The sequence below is a fragment of the Thermobia domestica genome, chromosome 5 (genome assembly GCF_964235325.1).
Source record: "Thermobia domestica chromosome 5, izTheDome1.hap1.1, whole genome shotgun sequence".
Classification (NCBI taxonomy): Eukaryota; Metazoa; Arthropoda; class Insecta; order Zygentoma; family Lepismatidae; genus Thermobia; species Thermobia domestica.
This window is the reverse complement of record NC_137458.1, coordinates 148,884,119-148,905,855: the sequence shown is the minus strand read 5'-3', so window position 1 is coordinate 148,905,855 and position 21,737 is coordinate 148,884,119. Positions and strand designations below refer to the sequence as shown.

General features: G+C 34.6%; 1 protein-coding gene across 4 annotated transcripts in view; it reads left to right on the top strand.

The window, feature by feature from the left end:
• LOC145686168 (uncharacterized) overlaps positions 1–21,737 on the top strand; it is an 86,424-nt gene that overhangs the window by 3,847 nt on the left and 60,840 nt on the right. For all 4 annotated transcript variants that reach the window (XM_081759183.1, XM_081759181.1, XM_081759182.1 and 1 more), the window contains exons 2-4: positions 4,663–5,142; positions 10,583–11,216; positions 14,785–15,213. In XM_081759183.1, coding sequence (XP_081615309.1) covers positions 4,943–5,142; positions 10,583–11,216; positions 14,785–15,213 — 1,263 coding nt within the window. In that variant the 5' untranslated portion in view covers positions 4,663–4,942. The remainder of the gene's footprint in view (positions 1–4,662; positions 5,143–10,582; positions 11,217–14,784; positions 15,214–21,737) is intronic.

Below are 21,737 nucleotides of genomic sequence, written 5' to 3'. Positions count from 1 at the left end.
TTATTGTAAACACGAAGTGGGTACGTTTAGCGGCTACAAGGATATAGTGAAATAGAAAGCAAAATCATAGAAATATGGGATTTCCGCCTTAGATGTTAGAATTCGACAGATTCATTATTCAAACACAATGACCAGTCTAAAAGAAACTTCACGGAGAAAAGTATCTCCATGTATTCGTATTTTTGTGCGAAAACGTATACATAAAAGTTTTGGGTACCGTAGGTTCTTTTAACCCCCAAAAATAATACTTACAGAAGACTACAAAGAACAAATCAAAACTGGTTTCTGATGATCTAAACACCATGGGAAAATTTTATTTCTTAAAACATTTTCACCAAATTGCCAGTTACATTACTGGTGATGTTATGGTTATGCAAAGAAGTCATTTTTACTGTTTTGTTTACGGTATAAGAATACAAAACTTAAGAAAGAAATAATAATAGTAATAAAATATTCGTTCTACCAAAACTGTGAAGCTACTAAAGTTGTAAATGGTTTAATCATATACGTACAGGGGAGTCGAGCTGTATTTTAGGGTGTGTTGAAAATAGCGCTTTCAAATTTCTTTTTTGAAACTGTGAACTGCCTAGTGCAGGAAAGCTCTGTACAGATATATGTAGTAAACGTGTGCACAATTTGGGTCAAATCGACATGTTGAGGTACCACTGCCGCCATCTTTTGTTACTCACTGACTTTTGCGCTAAAACTAGGGATTTTTATGCATTGCAGAGAAATTCCTTTTATGTTTCTGTTAAACGAATAGGTAACCGTAAGCAATACGCTAAAATTTTCCTTTTCCGTTTTTCTAAACTTAGATTAAGTAACATTTTCAAAAATATTATCATCTTAACTCCGAATTACTATTAGATGTGATTTATTAAAGCAAAATTCCTTTAAAGAGTTGATTATTTTACAGTTATTTCTACATAAAATCACTTTTTCCATTAGTTGTTTCTTATTTTTATTTTTATCTTTTTAAAATAATTGCAACACTCAAGAGGAATATAAACAGCCATAGTTTTAGAGCATTATTTCATATTGACATTTGAGTAAATTTTCTGTAGCTTGTCGCCTGTAATGGTTGATTTTGGTTGCTTTGCTTGGATTGGAGTTTAGCGTCCCGTTCAATACCGAGGCCATATAAGATGTGGATCCACATCTTTACTTGGTATCCGTAACACATGACCTCCCACTTGGAATCGAAATCGTGATCAAAGTACCTATGTTAACCGTGTATCCACGAGGGAATTCTGGTTTGTACTAAACTTATCTAGACTTATGTTCCCTTCTTGATGCGAGGAAATAATTCTGCATTCGTGTTAATAATAGTTTAATCAGATGCACGACTAGCGAGGACATGAGTAGAATTCATCTTACGGATTTTATGAGAATCGTAGAATTTTCAGTGTTAATGTATAGTTTTTTTTTTTTTTTTTTTCCTGTAGGAATTTTAATTTCCTGAGTTAGTGAGTTTACTTCAGAATAAATACTACTTTTGAAGAAAGAAGTACAAAAAGAAGAATCAGAGGTGTGCCTAATTTTGTAGCACTAAGAACCATGAATTCCTTAAGTTCACTGACATATGAAGTCACGATACGTTTCTTTCAGCTTTTCAAGTATAGTGTTCCAGATACAAATGAGCCAAGTATTGCAATAATTGCTAGTGAGATATTATCAAAAAGCGAGAAAATCGATGAACGCATTACCAATAATGTATCATAAAAGAATCGTGGAAATTATTTTAATCTATACATATTAAAAATGAAGGTAAAAATATTTGACGACTAACTCTTTCTAGGCTCCTGGATCGATTTTGATGATTTTTCGTACATGAGTGGACCGTGACTTAACTTAGGTCTTTATCACTTATATTTCTCGAAGGACGTGTCTTAAGAGGGTACTGGGGGTTCAAAAATTTGTGGCAGAAATGTAGTTTCTCACGAGCCTGTCAAATTAGAAAGATGAAACTTGATATATAAACTACTCATTAGAAATAAGGGGACATATGTCCCAGCGTTTTTGAAAATTTCCGTCTTAAGGTGGGAAGGGGAATTTTCTAGAAAATAAATTTAAAACAAAAATGTAACGATGTTTGGCGACCGATTTCTCGTACATCGCTGTACTGAATGTTAGGATTTTGAGTACATGAGTAGACCATGACTGAAAGTGATTTTTACCTCATTGCCGGCTTGGGGTGAGAAGATTTCTATCACATTACTGGCATAGGATGAGAAGACATGAGGGGTGGAAAGGTACTGACATGTAAAAATAATCAAAAACGAGTGATATTAATATCCAATCCATAGTTTTCGGGGTCGCTGAGATGAACTCCTGATGCCATTCAATTCTTAAGTTCATCCTTCATCGGCAGATAGGGGGTAACATGAAAAAAAGAAAAAGAAAAAAAATTGAAAACGACTGATATTAGTGTCGAATACGTAGTTTCCGTAATCACAGAATCGTTTAAGTGCAAGTTCAGCTCCTATCGGCATGGAGTGTGAGAAGGGGTGACATTGTAGACCTTTATTATTACACTTTCATTGAAATGAGTATCCTAAGGGACGAAGAGATGCACCCAAAACTGCAAGTTCCGTGTTAAAAAACGAGTTGTTAACAGGGTCCATCGATTAAAGAAGATGTAACGAAATTAATTGACAAAAGTAAAGAACAAAGAAAGATGCAGAGAAAACATTACAAACTTAGTGAAAAATAATTTGATGAAATTATCGACCTTAAAGCTGTTTATTAGAATGGAAGAAGAGAAAGAGTAGATTGGGTTTGAGTTTAACGCCCTTATCAGCGGCGAGGCTATATAAGACGTGAACATTCAGCTTAACGTGGGATCCGAACTACATGAGTTCCCACTGGGAATCGAACCCCGCTCTCCCACGTTAAGGAGGAGGAATAGAACTATTAAACAAGTAAATATTGGAAGAATATTTCACATAGAGAGTGTAATTCAAGAATGTATTCTTCTTGCAGAGTCACAGTCGAAATGCGTTGTTCACGTTACATCACTTGATCAGGTACATTCATCGATATTAGACCGAGCTCGTGGGTTCTCCCGTTTCCTCCCACTTTCTTCATTCCACCATTTCACTCATCTCTCATAATCACCGTCTCCTTTAGCCTAACCGGCATAACCGTGGGACGTAAAACTTAAAGATTTCATTTCATTTTCATCGATATTAGGTAAAGTATTACGATCTATTTAAAGGATATTTATATAAAAATTGAAAGGTTAGTGGATAATGTCTGAATGGGACTGTAATGAACACAATATAAAAGGAAGATGGTATTTAGTTGGTAGACGAAAAGTTGGGAAACCAATACAATGATGTATGTGTAATCTGCATTAGCAACGTGCTTCCTCTCCGTCACTTGCTTCATTATTTAAATGGGCATTTAACAGGACCTTACTTATTTTCAGGCTTTATCAGTAAATAGCTTGAGTCATGCGAGAAGCTGCCGGCAGTCAAATTCGAAAGAAGTCAGTCTCATGCCGTTCTCAGTCTATCCTGACAAGGTGTCTAATGTGTGTTCCGAGTTATCAAGTCTAGCCTCTTAAATGAGACGGTAACTGACAATAGTAACAAAATATACGAAACAACCACTATTGTTAAATAAGATGTTTCCGTTTGTTCAAAGTGGATCATCAAGCTAAAACTCTGGTCGAGGCAAAATTGATTAAAGGAATAAATTGAAGAAGTATGTAACATAGGAGGATTTCATTGCGACATTGGTATGCGAAAATATGAGATATGTCAGATCCATGGGTGGTTGGACTGGGCATCGATGGAACTCAACATATAACCACCTCCCCATAGTGAGTTATGGGTTGTATCTATGTAGAGACAAGCGAATCAAGGAATCGTACAGAGATATATCATTCGTAAATAAATAAATAAAAAACAACTTCCTAACTCATTATTTTCAGTTGAAAACAGTTTTGACGTAACTCGACGGTTAAAATGGCAATATTTTTGAAAATATTTTTTAATTGAATGTTTAGAACTAGGAAATGAAAAGTTTAGGTATTTCTTATGGTTATAACTCTTTTTTTCACGAAAATTTAGAAGAAATGCATTTAAAAAGCGAAAAAAAATCCCTTTGTTTGCATGGGAGCCAAAATGGCGACAATAACACCTCAAGATGTCTGATTCGATCCATATTTTGCATGTTTACTATATACGTCTACGTACAACTTCTCCATGCTAGATTGTAAATTCCGAGAAAAAGTTCGAAAATGCCATTTTCACCCGCTCTACTGTATATTGCAATAATTTCGTTATATTATCTGGGTCAGTATTTAGAAAAAGATGATAAAGAAAAATTGCAAGAAATTATTAAATACTTGTCTCATTTATTTGCATGTCTTTTTTAATATTTTTTAATTTTTATTTTATTATTTTTATTTTTTATTTATTTATTTATTTATTTTATTTTTTGCACGGTGATAAATTGATAATTAAATACATATTTTAAATTGACTTAAGTAATAATTATTTATATTTTCTCATTTTATTTTGTCAGTTATTATTATTACTGATGAAACTTCAGATGCCAAAATTTTCTAAATTCCTTGTATGTAAAAAGAACTTATTTACTTATATTATAGGTACTATGAAGCACCTTAATGTATATTTATTTTTATGTTTCCAGTTTCTTTGGCCCAACACAAAAAATCAGACAAGGCATAAAGGACGGAACGTTCCTAGCGTTATCAGAAGAAGAGATTGATAGAAAGCTCTTAATGGAATTTCCAGCCCCAACGCGAGCAGAAACTATTGCGCGGCAACTGAAGGAGTCCCAAGATTGTTGAACAAACTAAATGTTATATAGTTACAGAAATGTATTTGTGAAGTTCATTCATTTTGTAAGACATTGTAGCACAGATACATTAGTGATGTAGCGTTACTTTCTTATTCCAATATGAGATACTATGGAACATAAAGGACGTGATGCTGCTAGTAAAAAGCAGATACTGTTGTCCAGAAAGTTAAAGTTGAACAAACTATCAAGTAAATCATATTCTCAGAAGAGTAGGGTAATTCCATTGTCGCAAGGAAGTGAAGATTCGAAATACGACGCTGCGGGATCACAGGAATTAATAATAGAAGCATCACATTCACAGGCTGACAGGTATTTTATTTATTTATTTATTTTTTACTTTATGTATGTATATATCATGTGGGGGACTCTTCATAATTGAATGAGTCCGAGAGTATGAAAAAGATTTCTTTTTAAGCTTTGAAAAGAATGGGACGTAGCAAAAGCATTTAGAAAATTATACAGAAACTAGTATAACTATTATTCAGATATCAGTGTTTTAGAATAGTTAGCTATCTCTGCCTAATAGTTGTTAAGAAGTATGTATTTGTATCGGGAAAGGTCTTCAAGTAAAAATAAAGCTGAATTGGCCTGTATCTTACATGCAGTAACAAGTTTAAGGGGTGTATCTACGGTTTAAACTGTGGTCCTAGCAACATAAGCTGCCTCCAGAAATTAAACTTGGCTCCCTAGGTCAAAAGCTGAGAGTACTAAACAGTTAGCTACAAAGAAGCCATTTTAATGTTTGCTTATCAAAGTTCTTGATATTATTGTGATTTAATTTTTATCTTCAATGATGTGGTCAGCACCTTACTTTAGCTCCTTTACTTCCTATGAGTTGCCAAAACTATCTATTTTAAAGAGGCGGGGTGAACGCCATTCGAAAAGAAAAATTTCCATGTGCCGTCCAGTTGGCAGGGAAGTTGCCTTCTTACTGACTACGCTACCACAACTCTAAAATAAGCAAATAATGCTAAAGGTGTCTAACAGGAAAGCAGTTTTAAGTTTCCGACACCCTCAAAAGGGTTGATTTTAATTAGATCATGAAATGTGCTTTGTGGAGGCTAGCAAATATTGTATTAATAGTGTTACTCTACAGCACGTTTTTTCATTGTTTGTTTGTTTGTTTAAGATTACATATTTTAATTTACGTGGTAATTTTCCAAGAAGTGATTTAGTTCCACTTTCTATTTTTAAGCATTATGCATCATCCAGGCAGCTGCCTGGTGAAACTGCAGAAAAACCTGTTAGCATGGCGGGCTGCCGTATTTGAAACAAACTGATCGTGAAGCAGGAGCAATAACCAACCCCGTTCTGTAAATTAAACAGATGCTCTAAATAAGCTATAAAAACACAATTTTCTAATCTTGTTTATTGGGTATTTTGTTGAGTGTAAATTCGACATCTTGAGTGTTGAACGTATTTGAAATATTTCTTGATTGATTGTTTGAAGTTAATACTCCTTTTTAGCGTGAAAGCAATATGAGACATGGACCTAAAGTTGAATATGGTATGCAAACCAAATTTCCTTCCACCGGGAATCGAACTAAGTAAATCACTTGTGCGATTCGGGTTCTCGTGCCAAAATAATAGGATCACAGTAGATGTTTACAAAAATCTGGTATGTTCAAAAACTTTTGAGCTGTAGTGTATACTTTCTATAGATAATGGAGACAAATCAAGTCTGATAATTAATGAAATAAAAATTAAACGAATTCCTTATCCAGTAAGAGGAACTCAGCATCGCCGCTGGTCTAGTAGCTTGGTCCCGGATTCAATTCCTGTGGGGAAAGCTTTGAAATTTGAACTAATTACGGTTGTTTGTATTCCACCTCATACTGTAAAGGTACTTCAATGCTGAAATGATACACTGAACTTCAGTAAATAAACAAACAGACGCATGTCTTCGTCTGTGCCTGATGTGACCAGAAATTTTCGAGGGTACAATTTCCAAAGAGGCCAATGACAAAAATTTGGATCACAGTTTTTAAAACTGTTGGTTATTTTCCGATGATAATAGAGGTAATCCTCTACCTTGTCGTTGCAAACCGGACGCTGTAAATGACAAAACTATGAAAGCCGGCCTCTGTTTCATTATGTAATTGGATTTTAGATCCTGATTATAACGGATAATAATGTTCTTGATCAAGTATTCTTAAAATGTAAATTAGCAGAACAATTCGTGAGCATACTCTACATTTCAAATGAGAATAATAATAATAATAAGTTTAAATAATGAAAAATAATCTCGTAAGTCATTCAACTTCAAGCAAATAGCGTAACTTTATTATTTTACAGGGTCTGTGATTTGATTTCCTGTTTGGTCCGTGATTCAGTGTATAGTTTTTCTGAGATCCACAAATTGTAATGGAAAATTAAATTACTTAAATCAGTGATGACCAAATGGTAGCCCGCGAATAACAAGGACAACTTGTATAATTTATTACTTTCTTTGACTCCATGCGTAACAGGAAGAGTATAGTTGGACATCGTAGTATACCTGATTCGAGATTACTTGTAACTGTAAACATATTTTCTTTAAGTTTTTGGTTAACAAGTCCATTCTGCAAGGCAAAGCTGTTGATACAGGAACGATTTGTAGAAAAAAATGCAGATTTTATATTATAGTTACTTTCAGGTGTGTATAGCTCAGGTACTATTTGGACTAGATACGTTGAAACGAAGAATACGCAAAATAGATTACAGATTCAGAAAATGTGTGACATTCACATTTAGCGAACCGTCGCCTCAGGAGGGAGGGAAATGGAAAATGGTTTTCAACCATATTTTCTATTTTGTCTTCGCCCACAGTGCGTTTCCCATTATTGATTTAGATGATAATTGACATTATTTCTTAAAGAAATTACGTAATCATATCAGTCAGCGCCAGCTGAGTTTATCAACAAGAAATACTTTGTAAATATCTTGTAAAACACATTGTAACTGATAAATATGAAAACTAATCCTAAACGATATTGAGTACTTTGACTAGCAAACATTCATATCCAACTGAGTGAAATTAGAACATTTGTTGTTGTTCTTAACATGGTTAAAACTGTAGCAAATGAAACACTAACAAATAATATATTCAGATCCACCAGAGTTATATAGATATTAGATATGAATATAATATTTTGGGTATAGTACAACCAGTAAATGCACATTTTTATTCCGTAAAACTCAATATTCTGCTAAGTTACAATGCCACGACCATGCCTGTATATGTATTCTTTAAATTTTGATCATTACTAAAGAAAGTTTGAACCGTATTTCAGATTTAAAATAAATATTTGTAGCATGCTAGGAACAGAACAAGAAATTATATCTTTATATTATTTTGTAATCTTCATTACATGAGCAAAATCAGAGATGCATGAGAATTAGGATTACAGCAAATTAACAAACAATATTTAATTAATAAAAGGTATGGATAAATTGAAAAAGTAATTAAATATTTTCTATTTCGTGATTGTTTTCATGTTGTAAATAAAACCTAAATTAAAAACTGTAAACACCAAGATGATTTTAGAGCAGTAATACTAAAATTAGTTACTAATAATTATTATGTACTTCTGCCTGTATTATATATATATATATATATATATATATATATATATATATGTTATGTTTTAGAAATGAAATCTTTGAGTTTTACGTCTACGTTTATACCGGCTAGGCTAATGAAACGGTGATGATGAGAAATGAATGAAATGGTGCAATGAAGAAAGTAGGAGGAAACGGGAGAACCTCGAGGAAACCCACGCACACGGTGTTTGTCCACCACAAAGTTCACTTGGTGCGAGCTGGGATCGAATCAGGGACCCCATGCATCAGAGGTGAACGCTCTACCACTCAGCGTTATGTTTTAGATTGTACCCGAATTACATGTGTAGGATGAAGGTAATTCGGAAAGCTACTGCCGGTGTAGCATAGCGCTTGTGTAGTGGGCGAATGCCACCGTTGTTACATCACGCAATCTGTAATTCAGTAAACTTCCAGCTATAGTAGTGAGAGTATCGTATGGCCGTGCATGTGTTCATTATAACGCCACAAAGTATGTATTGCCATAGAAAATTCCGCCAAATGTGAAGTTCATGGAGTGATAGATTTCGGCAAAAATTTGTTAGCTGCAGACATACATCGTGAACTGTGTCCTGTATACGGCCCAAACATTCTGAGAGGTGCTCAGTGGATCAGATCTTTCAGAGGAGGAGGAGGAATAAACATTCGTGATGAACCGAGAAATGGTAGGCCTTCTATAGTTAGTAGTGATCTCATCAAGAAAAATCACGATAACGTTCGTGAGAACCGGCCTTCTGTAGTCATAGTGCTGTGACAGGTTGGTTGAATTTCCAAGAGATCGAGTTTTATGCAGAAGGGATTTGTAAAAATGGTGACACGGTATAACAAGTGCTTGAATTTACTTAGCGGTTATGTTGAAAAATAGAGGACAGCTGTACTTTTCAGTTGGAAGCAAAGGGTATATATAAAAATAAATAAAACTTTTCAGTTTAAAATCTTAAAATCCCACGATTATGTTCTTTGGGCTAAGAAGACTGATGATTAAGGCAGGTGAAGATGATGGAAGAATTGATAGAATAAGATAGTGGGAGGAAACGGGAGTACTCTGAGAAAACCCACGGACACGATGTTATCCACCACAAATTTATCTGGGAGGGGATCGAGGGGGGCAGAAACCCCACGCACCAGAGTAAGTGATCTACCGCCTGTTAAGTTATAATCTGGTGAACGTAGAAGAAGGTGTATGTATAGGACACAAGGTGGCTCATGAAAGTCGTACGCTGAAAATGGTTAATACAAATTTTAGTGTACAAAATATCCAGAAAAAAAAATAACGTAAAAAATAATTATAGAAGTATGCATGGCTAGGTGCTGTGCAGGAGGTGTTCTTCTGATTGATTAATTGATATTTATTGACGTATAACCATTTGGATACGACTCTTCAGTGTAATAATTTTACGACATAAAGCCTTTATCAGTTCCATGTTGAATGTCACGATGGCAACTTTTAATTTCACTACAATTGCTGGTTTTAGCTAGTAAAGTTAATTCTCCAGATACCCTAATTAGAAAACGTTGCAGGCATTAATATCGGAGCTATGTATCAGCTATTGTCAACATCTCAATATTCTCTGGTGTATGGTGTGGAGCGGCACAAGATCGTTTTCTTCAATACACTGTCATCAGCTCTAAAATTCTTGGCATCCAAAGATAGTGAACATTTTCTTTCTTAGATACCCAAACTTATGTATAACACGAATCAAAATATCCACTTACCTGAGAATAGTGATGATGATGATAACAGATTTATAACTAAAAAAGGTATCTTGCCATTGAATGCATTGTCTTCCTGAAAGGAACCCAGTACTGAAGTAAACACAAAGATGTCCGTACTCGTAACTTAACTTTCCTTTTCGGCGTAAGTAACGCTATTTTTACCTTCTATTCGAGTCAGCCACTCTTTTGCTCCCATCTGTCACAGATTGACTGGGTGGTGGCACCGCTTATATGCGCTATTATCAGATGATGTCGACTATCGAACTATGCATGACTCAAGGCTACTCCGACAAAATTATGAAATCAAAACTCTAAAAGTCAATGATTTTTTAAACACTTTCAGCGTATGACATTTACATGCCAGCCTCTATATAATTAATATAACTTGCTGAAATATTATGATATGTTAATATGTTTTTCATTTTTTCCCATGTATGTATATTTTTAATTTCAGAGATCAAACAAGTACCAATGATTCTGACTTAACTAGATTGAAAATCTTGTCAGAAGATGATGAAAATAAACCTAAATCTTCTCCAAGAAAGTTAAATGCAGTTGCAGAACTTCATGCTGGCGTTCAGACACTCAAGACTGATATAAATCCAATAGATAGCGATGATTTTGTTTCTCAAAAGTCTAAACTTTTGTCTGACACGGATCAAAATGTCCACGTATTTGAGAATATTGATAATGCTAATAATAATAAAAGAACCGCAGCTAAAAAGTCTCTTGCTAATGGTGGATTATTAGATCAGTTTGTTTATAGAAAGAAGGACCCTCCAAATAAACTTAAGACCGACAGTTCTGTGAATCAGCACCATAATGATATATCGCTGGAGAAAGAAGAAACAAGTTCGAAATCTACAGAAGAGAATGCACTGTTGTGTCCGTTATGCTGGAAAACATTTCAGACTTGTGAGTCTCACATCACTCATATGAAAGCGTGTGCAATCAAACATAAAGTTTCAACGAGGCAATTGTTAGATGCTGTACAACTACAGGAGAAACAAGCGAAGGAAAGAAAGGCTTTAGGGTTGCCAATAGCTCCATCTAAACAAACTGAATCCAGGAAGATTGTAAGACGAAAGGTATTATTTTATTTACTTACTTATTTCACATACTAATTTTCGTTACTTCCAGCAGCCACCAAGCATCTTAAAGTACTCCCAGTTTATTATACATGTGCTTGCTTTCTTTTGGAGTCGTACATGTTCAGTAGTGTATATTGTGTAGATTATTAGCGGAATATATGGAAGGATTGTAATATTCGGGCTTTAACGACACCAAAACTTATATGGTTGAAGACATATTCACATACTTCTTTATAACAGCATCAATGGCATTTTAGGTGACAAGGGTACTTTCGATTAAACTTAAGGAAAATCAAGCACTTAGCTCCGTAATGTGGGAGAAGAGGTGGATAGTGATTTGTTCTGTTTGGAACTTAAGGAATGACTGTTTCTAGATGAAGTAGATATATAAGGGATAGTTTGAGATGTATCAGTTATGTTAGTTAATAGATAGTCTTTTTATTTTAGTAATTATTTTATCTTCAATTGAGATATGAAACTTATCGACAACAGAAAATTTTAAAGTACAGTCCTTTCAAGAATTTTTCAGTTCAGAACTTAGACGGGTTTGATTATGTTTAGATATAGACAGTAATTTGACGCCGCAAAAATAATGTAAGCGAAATATATGTAGTATTCAGAAATGAAACTGAAATAAAATCTTTCAGCTTTACGTCCCACGATTATGCCCTGTAGGCTAAAGAAGACGAATGATTAATGAAAGTAAATGACTATGAAATAACTAGCTAAAATGCCCGTTCTTTGCGCGGGAAGAATAGAAATATTTGAAAGGTAGTTTTGAATCTCCCTTATGATGCGTGTGTGAAATAAAGTGAAATTAGCTCGACCCATAAGATATCTATGCTCGAAAATTCATTTCGGGCTGTTCAGCCATTATTCTTTATACCCCTTCTCCCCCGGCCTTCGGACATGCATTTCAAAAGTGAAGTTATAAAAATACAGTTGAACCCAAATGCTAACTATATTCAAAAATTCGTTTTGAATGATTCAGATATTTCCTCGCTTTGTCCATTTTTATCAAAATAGGAAATCAAGATATTTTTCAAAGTTTCCAGAATGGGAAATCAAGATATTTTAAGAAGTTCTCCTTCCCCTTTAGAAGTGAAATTTTTGAGAACGTTAGAAATGTGACTGTGTGTTTTTTAAGAGGAGTTTATATACCGAGTTTCATATTTTAAGGTATGATTGATTTAGACTCCTATGATTGAGACAGATAATCTCCATATAATTTTTAAATATTGAGAAAAAAATATAGAAATAATCGCTTTACCCTCTTAAAAATGAAATTTCGAAATACACTGGAGGACGTGCTTGCTTGCTTTTAGTAATGAGTTTATTTACCATTTTTCATTTTCCTTTTTAGAGTTCCTGAGGTACTCTATTTTTGGAATAAATTTTGAACTCCCTGTTCTCCCTTGGGATATGCAATTAATCGAAATGACATGGGGTCCGCGGTGGCTCAGTGGTAGAGCGTTCACCTCTTGTGCGTGAGGTCTTTGGTTCGATTCCAGCTCGCTCCAGTGACTTCGTGATGGACAAACACCGCGTACGTGGGTTCTCCCGTTTCCTCTCACTTTCTTCATTTCACTATTTCATTTATTTCTAATTATCACCGTCTCCCTTAGCCTCAGTGCATAAATGTGGGACGTTAAACTTAATATTTCATTCATTTTCAGTTTCAAAAATGACATGATAAAGAAACAGTTCAAGATAGATACTATGTTCTAAAGTTCATTTGATTTTTTTTTCTTTCTTTCTCTCGACATGAGACATTCAACGTCGATTTCATGTTTATACCAGAAGTTCCTGTGCGAGATACGGGGAGAATAAAGTTTAATGAATACTATATTTTTACCCTCACGTGTGTAACTGTTCATGGCACACTTCCTGCATTATTGGCAAACTTCTGCAGAGCCGAGTAATTGAAGATAGCGGGCCTGCCCGCATTCAACTCTTTCCTCCTGTTTCTCTTCCTCCATCAATTATACAGAAACTCTTATTTTAAATAGAAAGTCTAAATACCAAATATTATCTCTCTAAATTGAAGGGATTAGGATATATGGACATCTTATTTTTAAAATTTCAACTCCCATTTCATCCTCTTTCATGTGAAATTTGTAATAATAAAGTGTCCATATGTCGGAACCTCTTTAAGTTTTGAGACATGAAATATTTTATTTGGACTTTTCATTTAAAATATGTAAACACATACTTCAGCATATTTTGATCTTTGGCGTAGGTTTAGTGAAGCATTCCACTTTTTTTTCTTTCGTATTTCTAGGTAAAATGTCGGAATACGATGAATAACGTGTTTAGTTATTTTAAACGAAAAGTCTAAATACCCATTTCATGCCTTGAAACTAAAGGGATTCTGAAATATGGACATCGTCTTATAATTGCAATACCCGACCCCCATTTCTTCCAACCTCTTTATCTTTCCTTCTAGGTCAAATATCAAAAAGACACAGAAACTCGTATTCGATTATTTTGAATGAAAAATCTAAATACAGAAAATTGCATTTTTCTAATTTATTAAGGCTCAGATGGATTTTCCACGTGCTTATAAAAGTTAAGCAATCTAAGGATCCACCTTGAATCATCAATGCACAGTCGTGCTTTATGATTCACGAATATGAGTAGAAAGACATGTTGGGATAAAATAACTTAGACCTTCACATTACGTACAAAGACTGAGAATCCGACAGTAGCTACCTCTTCTCTGAGTAAACCAGATTTGTTACACAATTCAGTTAAGTATGTAATACGGTTCTGGTCGCAAAAAATGGGACTCTTTTCCAGAGACTAAGTCGGAAAAAGTTACCCTAGATCCTTACGAATTCCTTTTAAGTCTGACTCTTTTTAATATCTAATTCAGTATTTCTGTAAGTTGTGATACAATAGTAAAATACTTAAAAGAAATCTGTCTGTTACTGCTTTACATTAATCGATGCTCATTATTTCTTAGTTGATTCTACCCTACTTTTATTATTATTGTCGTTATTGTATATTTTGACAACGGTATATAAACAGACGGTAAAAGCGTACTTAAAGTAATTAAAAACTAATACATAAGCGACGTTTTAACGTACTAAGTTATGTGAAAGAGAGCAAATATTATCTGTGTATATATATATATATATATATATATATATATATATATATATATATATATATATATATATATAAAATAATAATAATAATAAATTAAGTAAAACTTTCGTCAAATATCGAAAACACTTAATACCACATCACCTCTTTAACGGTTTTAGATTTGTATGTGCTGTTTTATATACTCTGTTACTTTGACTATATGCTCGGTTGCATATAGAAAACAGAAAGGGGGGAGGGAGAGTCAGGTAGACAAAATAATCCTATTTAAAGTATTACCTAAATTTTAAAGCTATAAAAGATGACCGAAATAAAGCCTTAAACAATTGTACAGTTCTATACCCGTGAGGACATGAACGAAGTTTATATATGTACCTTCATTATTTATTTTATTATTTTCCTTAAGAGAAAAGTTGGCTACACAGTCTGAACATTAATATAACATATATCTTTATAGGAATTAGGGCAGGAGTACAAAAGCGCTGATTATAGCTTGCAGTTAGCCCTGGCGCTTTCTGAATCATTGCGAGAAGCTAAAGAAAAAGAACGTTTGAAAGAAGAGGAATGCTTGTTGGAAATCGGTTTGGAGAAGGAAGTTGAGGAGAAACGATTAGAAAGTGCACCTCTTATTGAAAAGGAAGAAGCAACCTCTTTGGAGCGTCCATCGAAAACTAGAGTTGGTGCTGGTAAGAATAAAAAAAGACAAAAGACGTATATTCTTGAAACTCGAACCAAAGAGGAGAGAGAGCGACTAATATCAGAAAAGGTGGCCATAATTTTGATGGGAGATGAAGAGAATGAGCCAAAGAATGATGACATCATACACCTACCAGTGGAGCCTGCGGAATTATCATCATCATCATCTTTGAAAAGATATCACCGTAAGGTTAGTCATTGTGTGTGTGTGTGTGTGTTTTTTTTTAATTTTATTTTTATAAAGTAATAAATACAGTAAGTAGTGACAAAGAATTGTTTTTGGTTATCGAAATACTGCATTAATTTGCTCTTCTTCATGTATGGGGTCTGAATCCTTTATCATCTGTAAATTACAAAACGATATTCTAATGGAGCGTTTTAAATAGTGAGGAAATGAAATGAAAAATAATGTAAAAAACTGTTAGGAACTAACTCATCGCAGAGAGAGAGAGAGATAGAGATAGATAGAGAGTGAGTGAGTGAGAGAGTGAGTGAGTGAGTGAGTGAGTGAGCGAGTGAGTGAGTGAGTGAGTGAGTGAGTGAGTGAGTGAGTGAGTGAGTGAGTGAGTGAGTGAGTGAGAGAGTGAGTGAATGAGAGAGAGAGTGAGTGAGTGAGTGTGTGTGTGTGTTTGTGTGTGTGTTAATTAATTAATTTATTTATTTATTTATGTATTTTACGTGGGTTTTCGTGAAAGTTATTAACCATCATTTGTTTTTTAATGAAACATTTTATACATTGTTGTTTACTTCTTTGCCGTTTTAATCATATCCTGTTACAATTGCATTTTGCAGATTTTCTGAATAGCGTTCAGGCCTAAAAGCTCGAACTGAAGAACTAATACAAAGTTTTTTTTTTTAAATTATAAAGTATTTCCCTAATTCTTAACAATTTCTGAGCATCCATATTCATCCTGTATCAAACATGGATTTATAACTTATTACATAAACTACGTTCATTCTTGTATTTATTTATTAATTTATTTTAGGGGCGGGGTTCTATGGAAATCTGACTGTTTTCTCGAAATAATGGAAGTCTTCCACTTGTGTTCTTCGTTTTAAGTGATTCCTTTCTTCAACTACAGAAACTTTACATAAAAGTATTTTATCAGGGCCTTTCCATTTTAATTATTTTGTAAACGCCATTGACTTGTTTGCTTGCAGTGTTAAATTATGTAACCTAACTTATTTGTGTTGTTCGGATTACCTAACCACAACCATAAATATACCATGACCATCTGTAGATTTTAACTGTATCAAAAATATTTGTTCGGCTTATCATGGCACTTCACATGTGACTAGTTCTTGAAACATGTAACTAAGTTTTAAGGTTTAGTTTACATTTAAATTCTCTTTATATGCTACAGTGTGTTCGGTGAGGAAGTGCAGAAGCCAAAAAGTTTATATAAAAATATGATCTATTTCCCCTGGTTTCCGAGATAAGTGGTGGTTACCTTTTCATCCCCTGAAACCTGCTGAGTTTCAGTTAATTGCGTATACCGTGTAGTTGGTGTAAAGACGAAACTTATATCTCATTCAAAAGGTAATGAAGTAAACTTTTCGACGGTGTAGAGATTATTGCAAGAATGTCTAAAGGAAAGAAGTAACAGAGGAAAAATTTCCTTCTAAAATTATCTTTTTTTTATTTTTTATTTATTTATTTATTTATTTTTTTAGTGATCTCCGAATTGTCTATTATAAAAATTAACATGTATTAAGAAGTTTGTACTAGTAGGAAGTCCAAGCCATATTCGCCAACATTGGCTAAGTTCGTTAGGCAAACGTGTCCTAACTAAATTAAATAAATTAAACTTTTGATATTCCATTAGTTTTATTTATTTTAACCGACGTTGTCTACCTTTATAGTCAGATTTGCACTAATTTAGGGAAATGTGCAATTGCTGTGGTATAACTATAATTGTTACATTGTTATAGTTGTATACTGTAGCAGTTCTAAATTTAATTCCAATTTATAATATTAACCATTTTGTTAATTATTTCTTTCGCTTTTTTCTTCATATTTTTATTGTAATAAATTCTTCCACATTTCATTTAATTTCAAATCTTCCCCCTCTAATCAAGGTGCTAACACATAATTTTATTTATTACTTCTCTTAGAAACCTTTTATATCCATGGGTTTGTTGCATATAATTGACGCATTTTCAAACAAAGTATGTTCGTTTTCTAATACATATTATGCCAATGCTGACTTTTCTGCTTGATTTAATTCTGTATCCCATGTGCTCCTCACTTCTGATCTTAATACGTCCCATTTGTCCAATCTATGTTAGGCCATATTGCATGGGATTGAATAAATACTTGGTGTGTAATCGTTCTTGATGTTTCATAGAATCTGGTGTTTAACTGATCTTTGAAGGTGGCGTACCAGTTCTTGTTTCTCCATATTTATTCAGTAAACGACTTTATTATTAAAGGTATTGAATGTATGAATATTAACTTCTGCTTTTCTTCTTTCGAAATCCTTTCTGAATTCTGCTTCGTGTTAGGATGCTTTTATGCAGGATTAAAACAATGTTATTTTATGAAAAATAGAGGAGGGCTTTCCAGATGTATATCCAAGATTAAAAAAAAAAAAAAAAAAAAAAAAAAAAAAAAAAACTGATGTATAGGAAATGGTGAAATATTTCCCTGATAAGGAAGGAGTTATTTGACGAGAGGGGAGAATTAGGTAAAGATTAGTTTGAATTACTTTTCTCGATGCGTACTCAAGAACTCACTCGTGGCTATATAGTTTAATGTACATTCTTTCGGTGCGGAAAACCCGGGTTCGATTCCTGTTGGGAAATCACGTGGTTTGGATCCCACTTAAGTTGTAGGTCTGCGTTTCAAATGTCTTTTGTGCTGAATGTGACGCTAAACTCAAAATCGGCCAACCAAGCTGTGACCAGGGGCGGTCTGGCATCGCTGGGGCCTCTCGGCTGTAGGGGACTAGGGGGAGGGGCTTTAGAAAAATGCCCACTTACATATACTACTAAACTCTTTATTAGTGACTCACTTAAGTAAAGTTAAGTACCACATTGTTTTATAGGGGTTTTATTTTAATAGCAAACCTCTACAGTAGACTTACACTTTCTAATTACATAAATTCTACCGTAATTCTTTAAAAACAAATTTCATTGCCTTGATGAATGATATAAGGTAAGTAACCAATAAATAGTACTAGGAATACTTTATACTTTTCATACTTCATTACATGAAAAACTTACAATGCGTATGTTACTTTTAACTTCAAAATAGTAATTTTGCATAGGTGTATAAAAATCATATAAAATCAAAGAAATATATACAAATTGTGTACGTATTCTACTTAGATTCACACAGGAAAAGAAAATTTCAAAACTACTGTATCAACCTGTAAAATTATTATGTTTGAATATCTAATACTGTATTTTGTTGATGAAGAAGAATATTGGCATAGTATGAATACAATATTTACGAACAAAGAAAAGAAGTTTCCTTCTATCTAGATCAAATCTATAGGCCTAATGCCTAAGTGCTTCATTAAACTAACTTTTCGCTAAGTTCCTCACTCGTTATTGCTGCTTCATCTACGTATAATCAGATTTTTATCTAAATTTACAAATAAGTCTCGTTCTACATTCATAATAAGTAGCATAGACGTTAAATCTTGGTTTAGCGAAGACCTTATCTGTTTTTAACAATTTTAATTTTTGAAAAGGTCCTTTCGTAGGTTACCTGCGTACAAGGCAGAGTTAACATAGACTTATAAGCTGTATATAGATCGGTAAAAATTCAAGATTGTCTTGTCTTGTATCCTCTCCCGAGGAATAATAATAATTATTGTTAGTCGCGGCTCATACAGTCCAGTCGACTTTATCACTAAATATTGTTATCAATTTAATTTTGTTTTACAAAATGACCCGTCCAAGATGGACGATTGGCCGGTTATAAGTAGATTTGTTTTCCATACTTTTTATTGTAATAAAGGAGGAGAAGCAGTGTCAAGCATATTTAAATTGTAATAAGTATGTTTAAGGGCAGTAGGAAAGTTTTGCAATAGAACAGAACGGATCATCACAGGAGTTTTTAACTTAGCACGTGTTTAGACATGTCCAAACCTGCACTGTAGAAGCTCTAGTCATTCATTGTCTTAGTGTCAGGTGATTTTCAGCTGTGTTAGTGAAAAGAAGTGGAGATGTTGTCATGGTCAAAAACTGAATACCGGGCAATTTTGCACGTGGTTTAAGCGTTGACCAGTGTTTAGAGGAAATGACTCCTGTGCTTGGAGAGGATTGTCCTCATCGTACAACGATATTTAGGTGGTACCGACAGTTTCAAAAAGGAAATTTCAGCCTTGAGGACGCTCTAGGGTCAGGTCAGCCATCTTCATGTGTGACTGAACAAAACATTGCTGCAGTAAGAAACATGCGTGAGACAGATAGATGATTTACATACCATCAAATAGAGGTGTGCTTGGGCATTAATGCACCAGCAGTTCGTGCTATTCTCCGCGATCACTTTCGAGTTAGACAACTTTGTACCCTTTGGGTATCACATGACTTGATCGACGAGCAGATGGCACACAATGTTTCATGGTGCCGTGAAATGTTGAAAAAATTAAAAAATGGAAAATCTTTCTCTGTGAACAGTATTGTGACAAGTAACGAAACTTGGCTGTTACTATGACGTCCCGACCAAGTCTCAAAACAAAGTGTGGGTATTCGAAGATGAGGAGACCCCCGTGGCTGTTCGAAAGTTCACATCAGTAAAGAAGAGAATGGTGGCGGTATTTTTTAGTGTGCGAGGAATTGTCAAGCGAGTTGTCTTAGAAACACAGAAGACAGTCACAGGAAAGTGGTATACCGAGGAATGTCTGCCTAAAGTTCTTACAGAACAGTTGCGCCCGAACTCAAGGATGGACAAATGGTTTCTTCATCATACCAACGCTTCAGCGTACCGTTCAAAAATTTAAGTATTTGATCAGCGCTGGACTAAAACTGTTAGAGCACCCTCCGTACAGTCCAGGTATCTCTCCCTATGACTTCGCGCTGTTCCCCCATGTGAAGACCAGACTGAAAGAAAGGCATTTTACAAGCGATGACGCCCTATTAAGGGCTTGGGACGATGAGTGGGCCCAGATCTTTGCCGAAAGATGGCAAAGTTTCTTCGAAGACTGGTAAAATGTATGATGTGTGGTGGAAAGTACTTTGAAATAGTATAAGAAATAAGGTCGTATTGCAAGACTTTTCTAGTGCCCTTTGTAAAAATTGTTATAAGTTAAATAGTAATAAAAATTAAAGCAAATCTCCGTTATACTTATCTATATAGACGTCATCTTCTCCAAATTCTAGATTGTGACAACACGAAAACGATGTTAGTTACATACTATGCATCTAGAACATTTCTTCTTCACTGAGCAGTTAACAGAGTTCTCTTTGCTTTCTTCTGACTCTGAAACGTCGTTGAGTTCTTCGCCTTCATTTAAATTAGTCACATCTTCTATTTCATCATTTTGCTCTTATACAGTCTTGACAAAACTTTCGTACTGCTCAGCAAACTGTTTCAGCTCTATTATTAGGTGACAAATGGTGCGTAAGACTTCTGTTGGAAATTCGTCAATATCTACGATTTCAGGGAAATTTTTTGAATGAAGCCATAAACAATCTCTCAAAATATCATTGTTTGGATTAAATCTTTTTTTCGATACTTGACCTAGCACAGTCGATAATACGGAAATAAATTAGTTTAAATATCTGAACTGGAGTAATTTCTAAACTTCGTCTTTAGCTTTTTCACCAGGCATTTTTTCTTCTTCGAAATTCTCTTCTCATCGAAGCCCAGTGAAACTTCTGTATCTTCACATCCTCTAAAATACTATTCATAGCAATTGCATATTTTTTGATTTGTCAAGCAGAAATTCAAAGTGTTCTGAGCTCCATGGCACAATAGACCCGAGGGCTGGTCTGGCAGCAGACCTACTTTAAACTCAGCGGTGCGTAATCAGCACAACGACACCCAGTCTTTAATGTAGGCTTTCTAGACCGGAGTCCGCTACATCTTAATTCAGCTAGCTCCCCAATTGCCCTGATGATGCTGGGTCAACACCGACATTTTTGAATGTCCCCCGTAAATCGAACTCGGGACCATCCGCACCGTAGGCATGAACTCTAACCATTCAGCGACAATGCAAATGTTGGAACGCACCAGGTACCCTGCTGAACCCGTTTATTACTCATGCTGAATATTTTGTATTATTATTCATTTATGTGTGAGAAAATTATTGTGAGGCCGACCTGTCGACCTGGCCAGACCGCCCCTGTCTGTGACCCAACTATCCGAACCTTTTCTTTGTAATTAATGTATTCGGAAGCTACATCTCTCCGTTTACAATCTCCATTGTTATGATTTCATGTTGGAATGAATGTTATTTAGATGATTTTGAAATTAATTAATGTAAATAACTACAGATTGACTACTGTTACAAATTGGCAAGTAGTTTCTGGAAGAGAAAGATACCTAGGACTCAGTTTCGAGGAGTTGGTCGGGTGAGGAAGGGTAGTCATGATGAAGCATCTCCTTCCTTGGGTACGGTCCTTGGGCCGTAGTTTAGATGTTTTCAGTTGAATGGTCTCTCTCAGAGCAACAAACTGACGGACTTTTTGTACGAACTCACGGTGGAAGAAAATGCTTTGAGGTTACTTTCAGTCGTGAAGATACTGAACAGTGCGAAAATC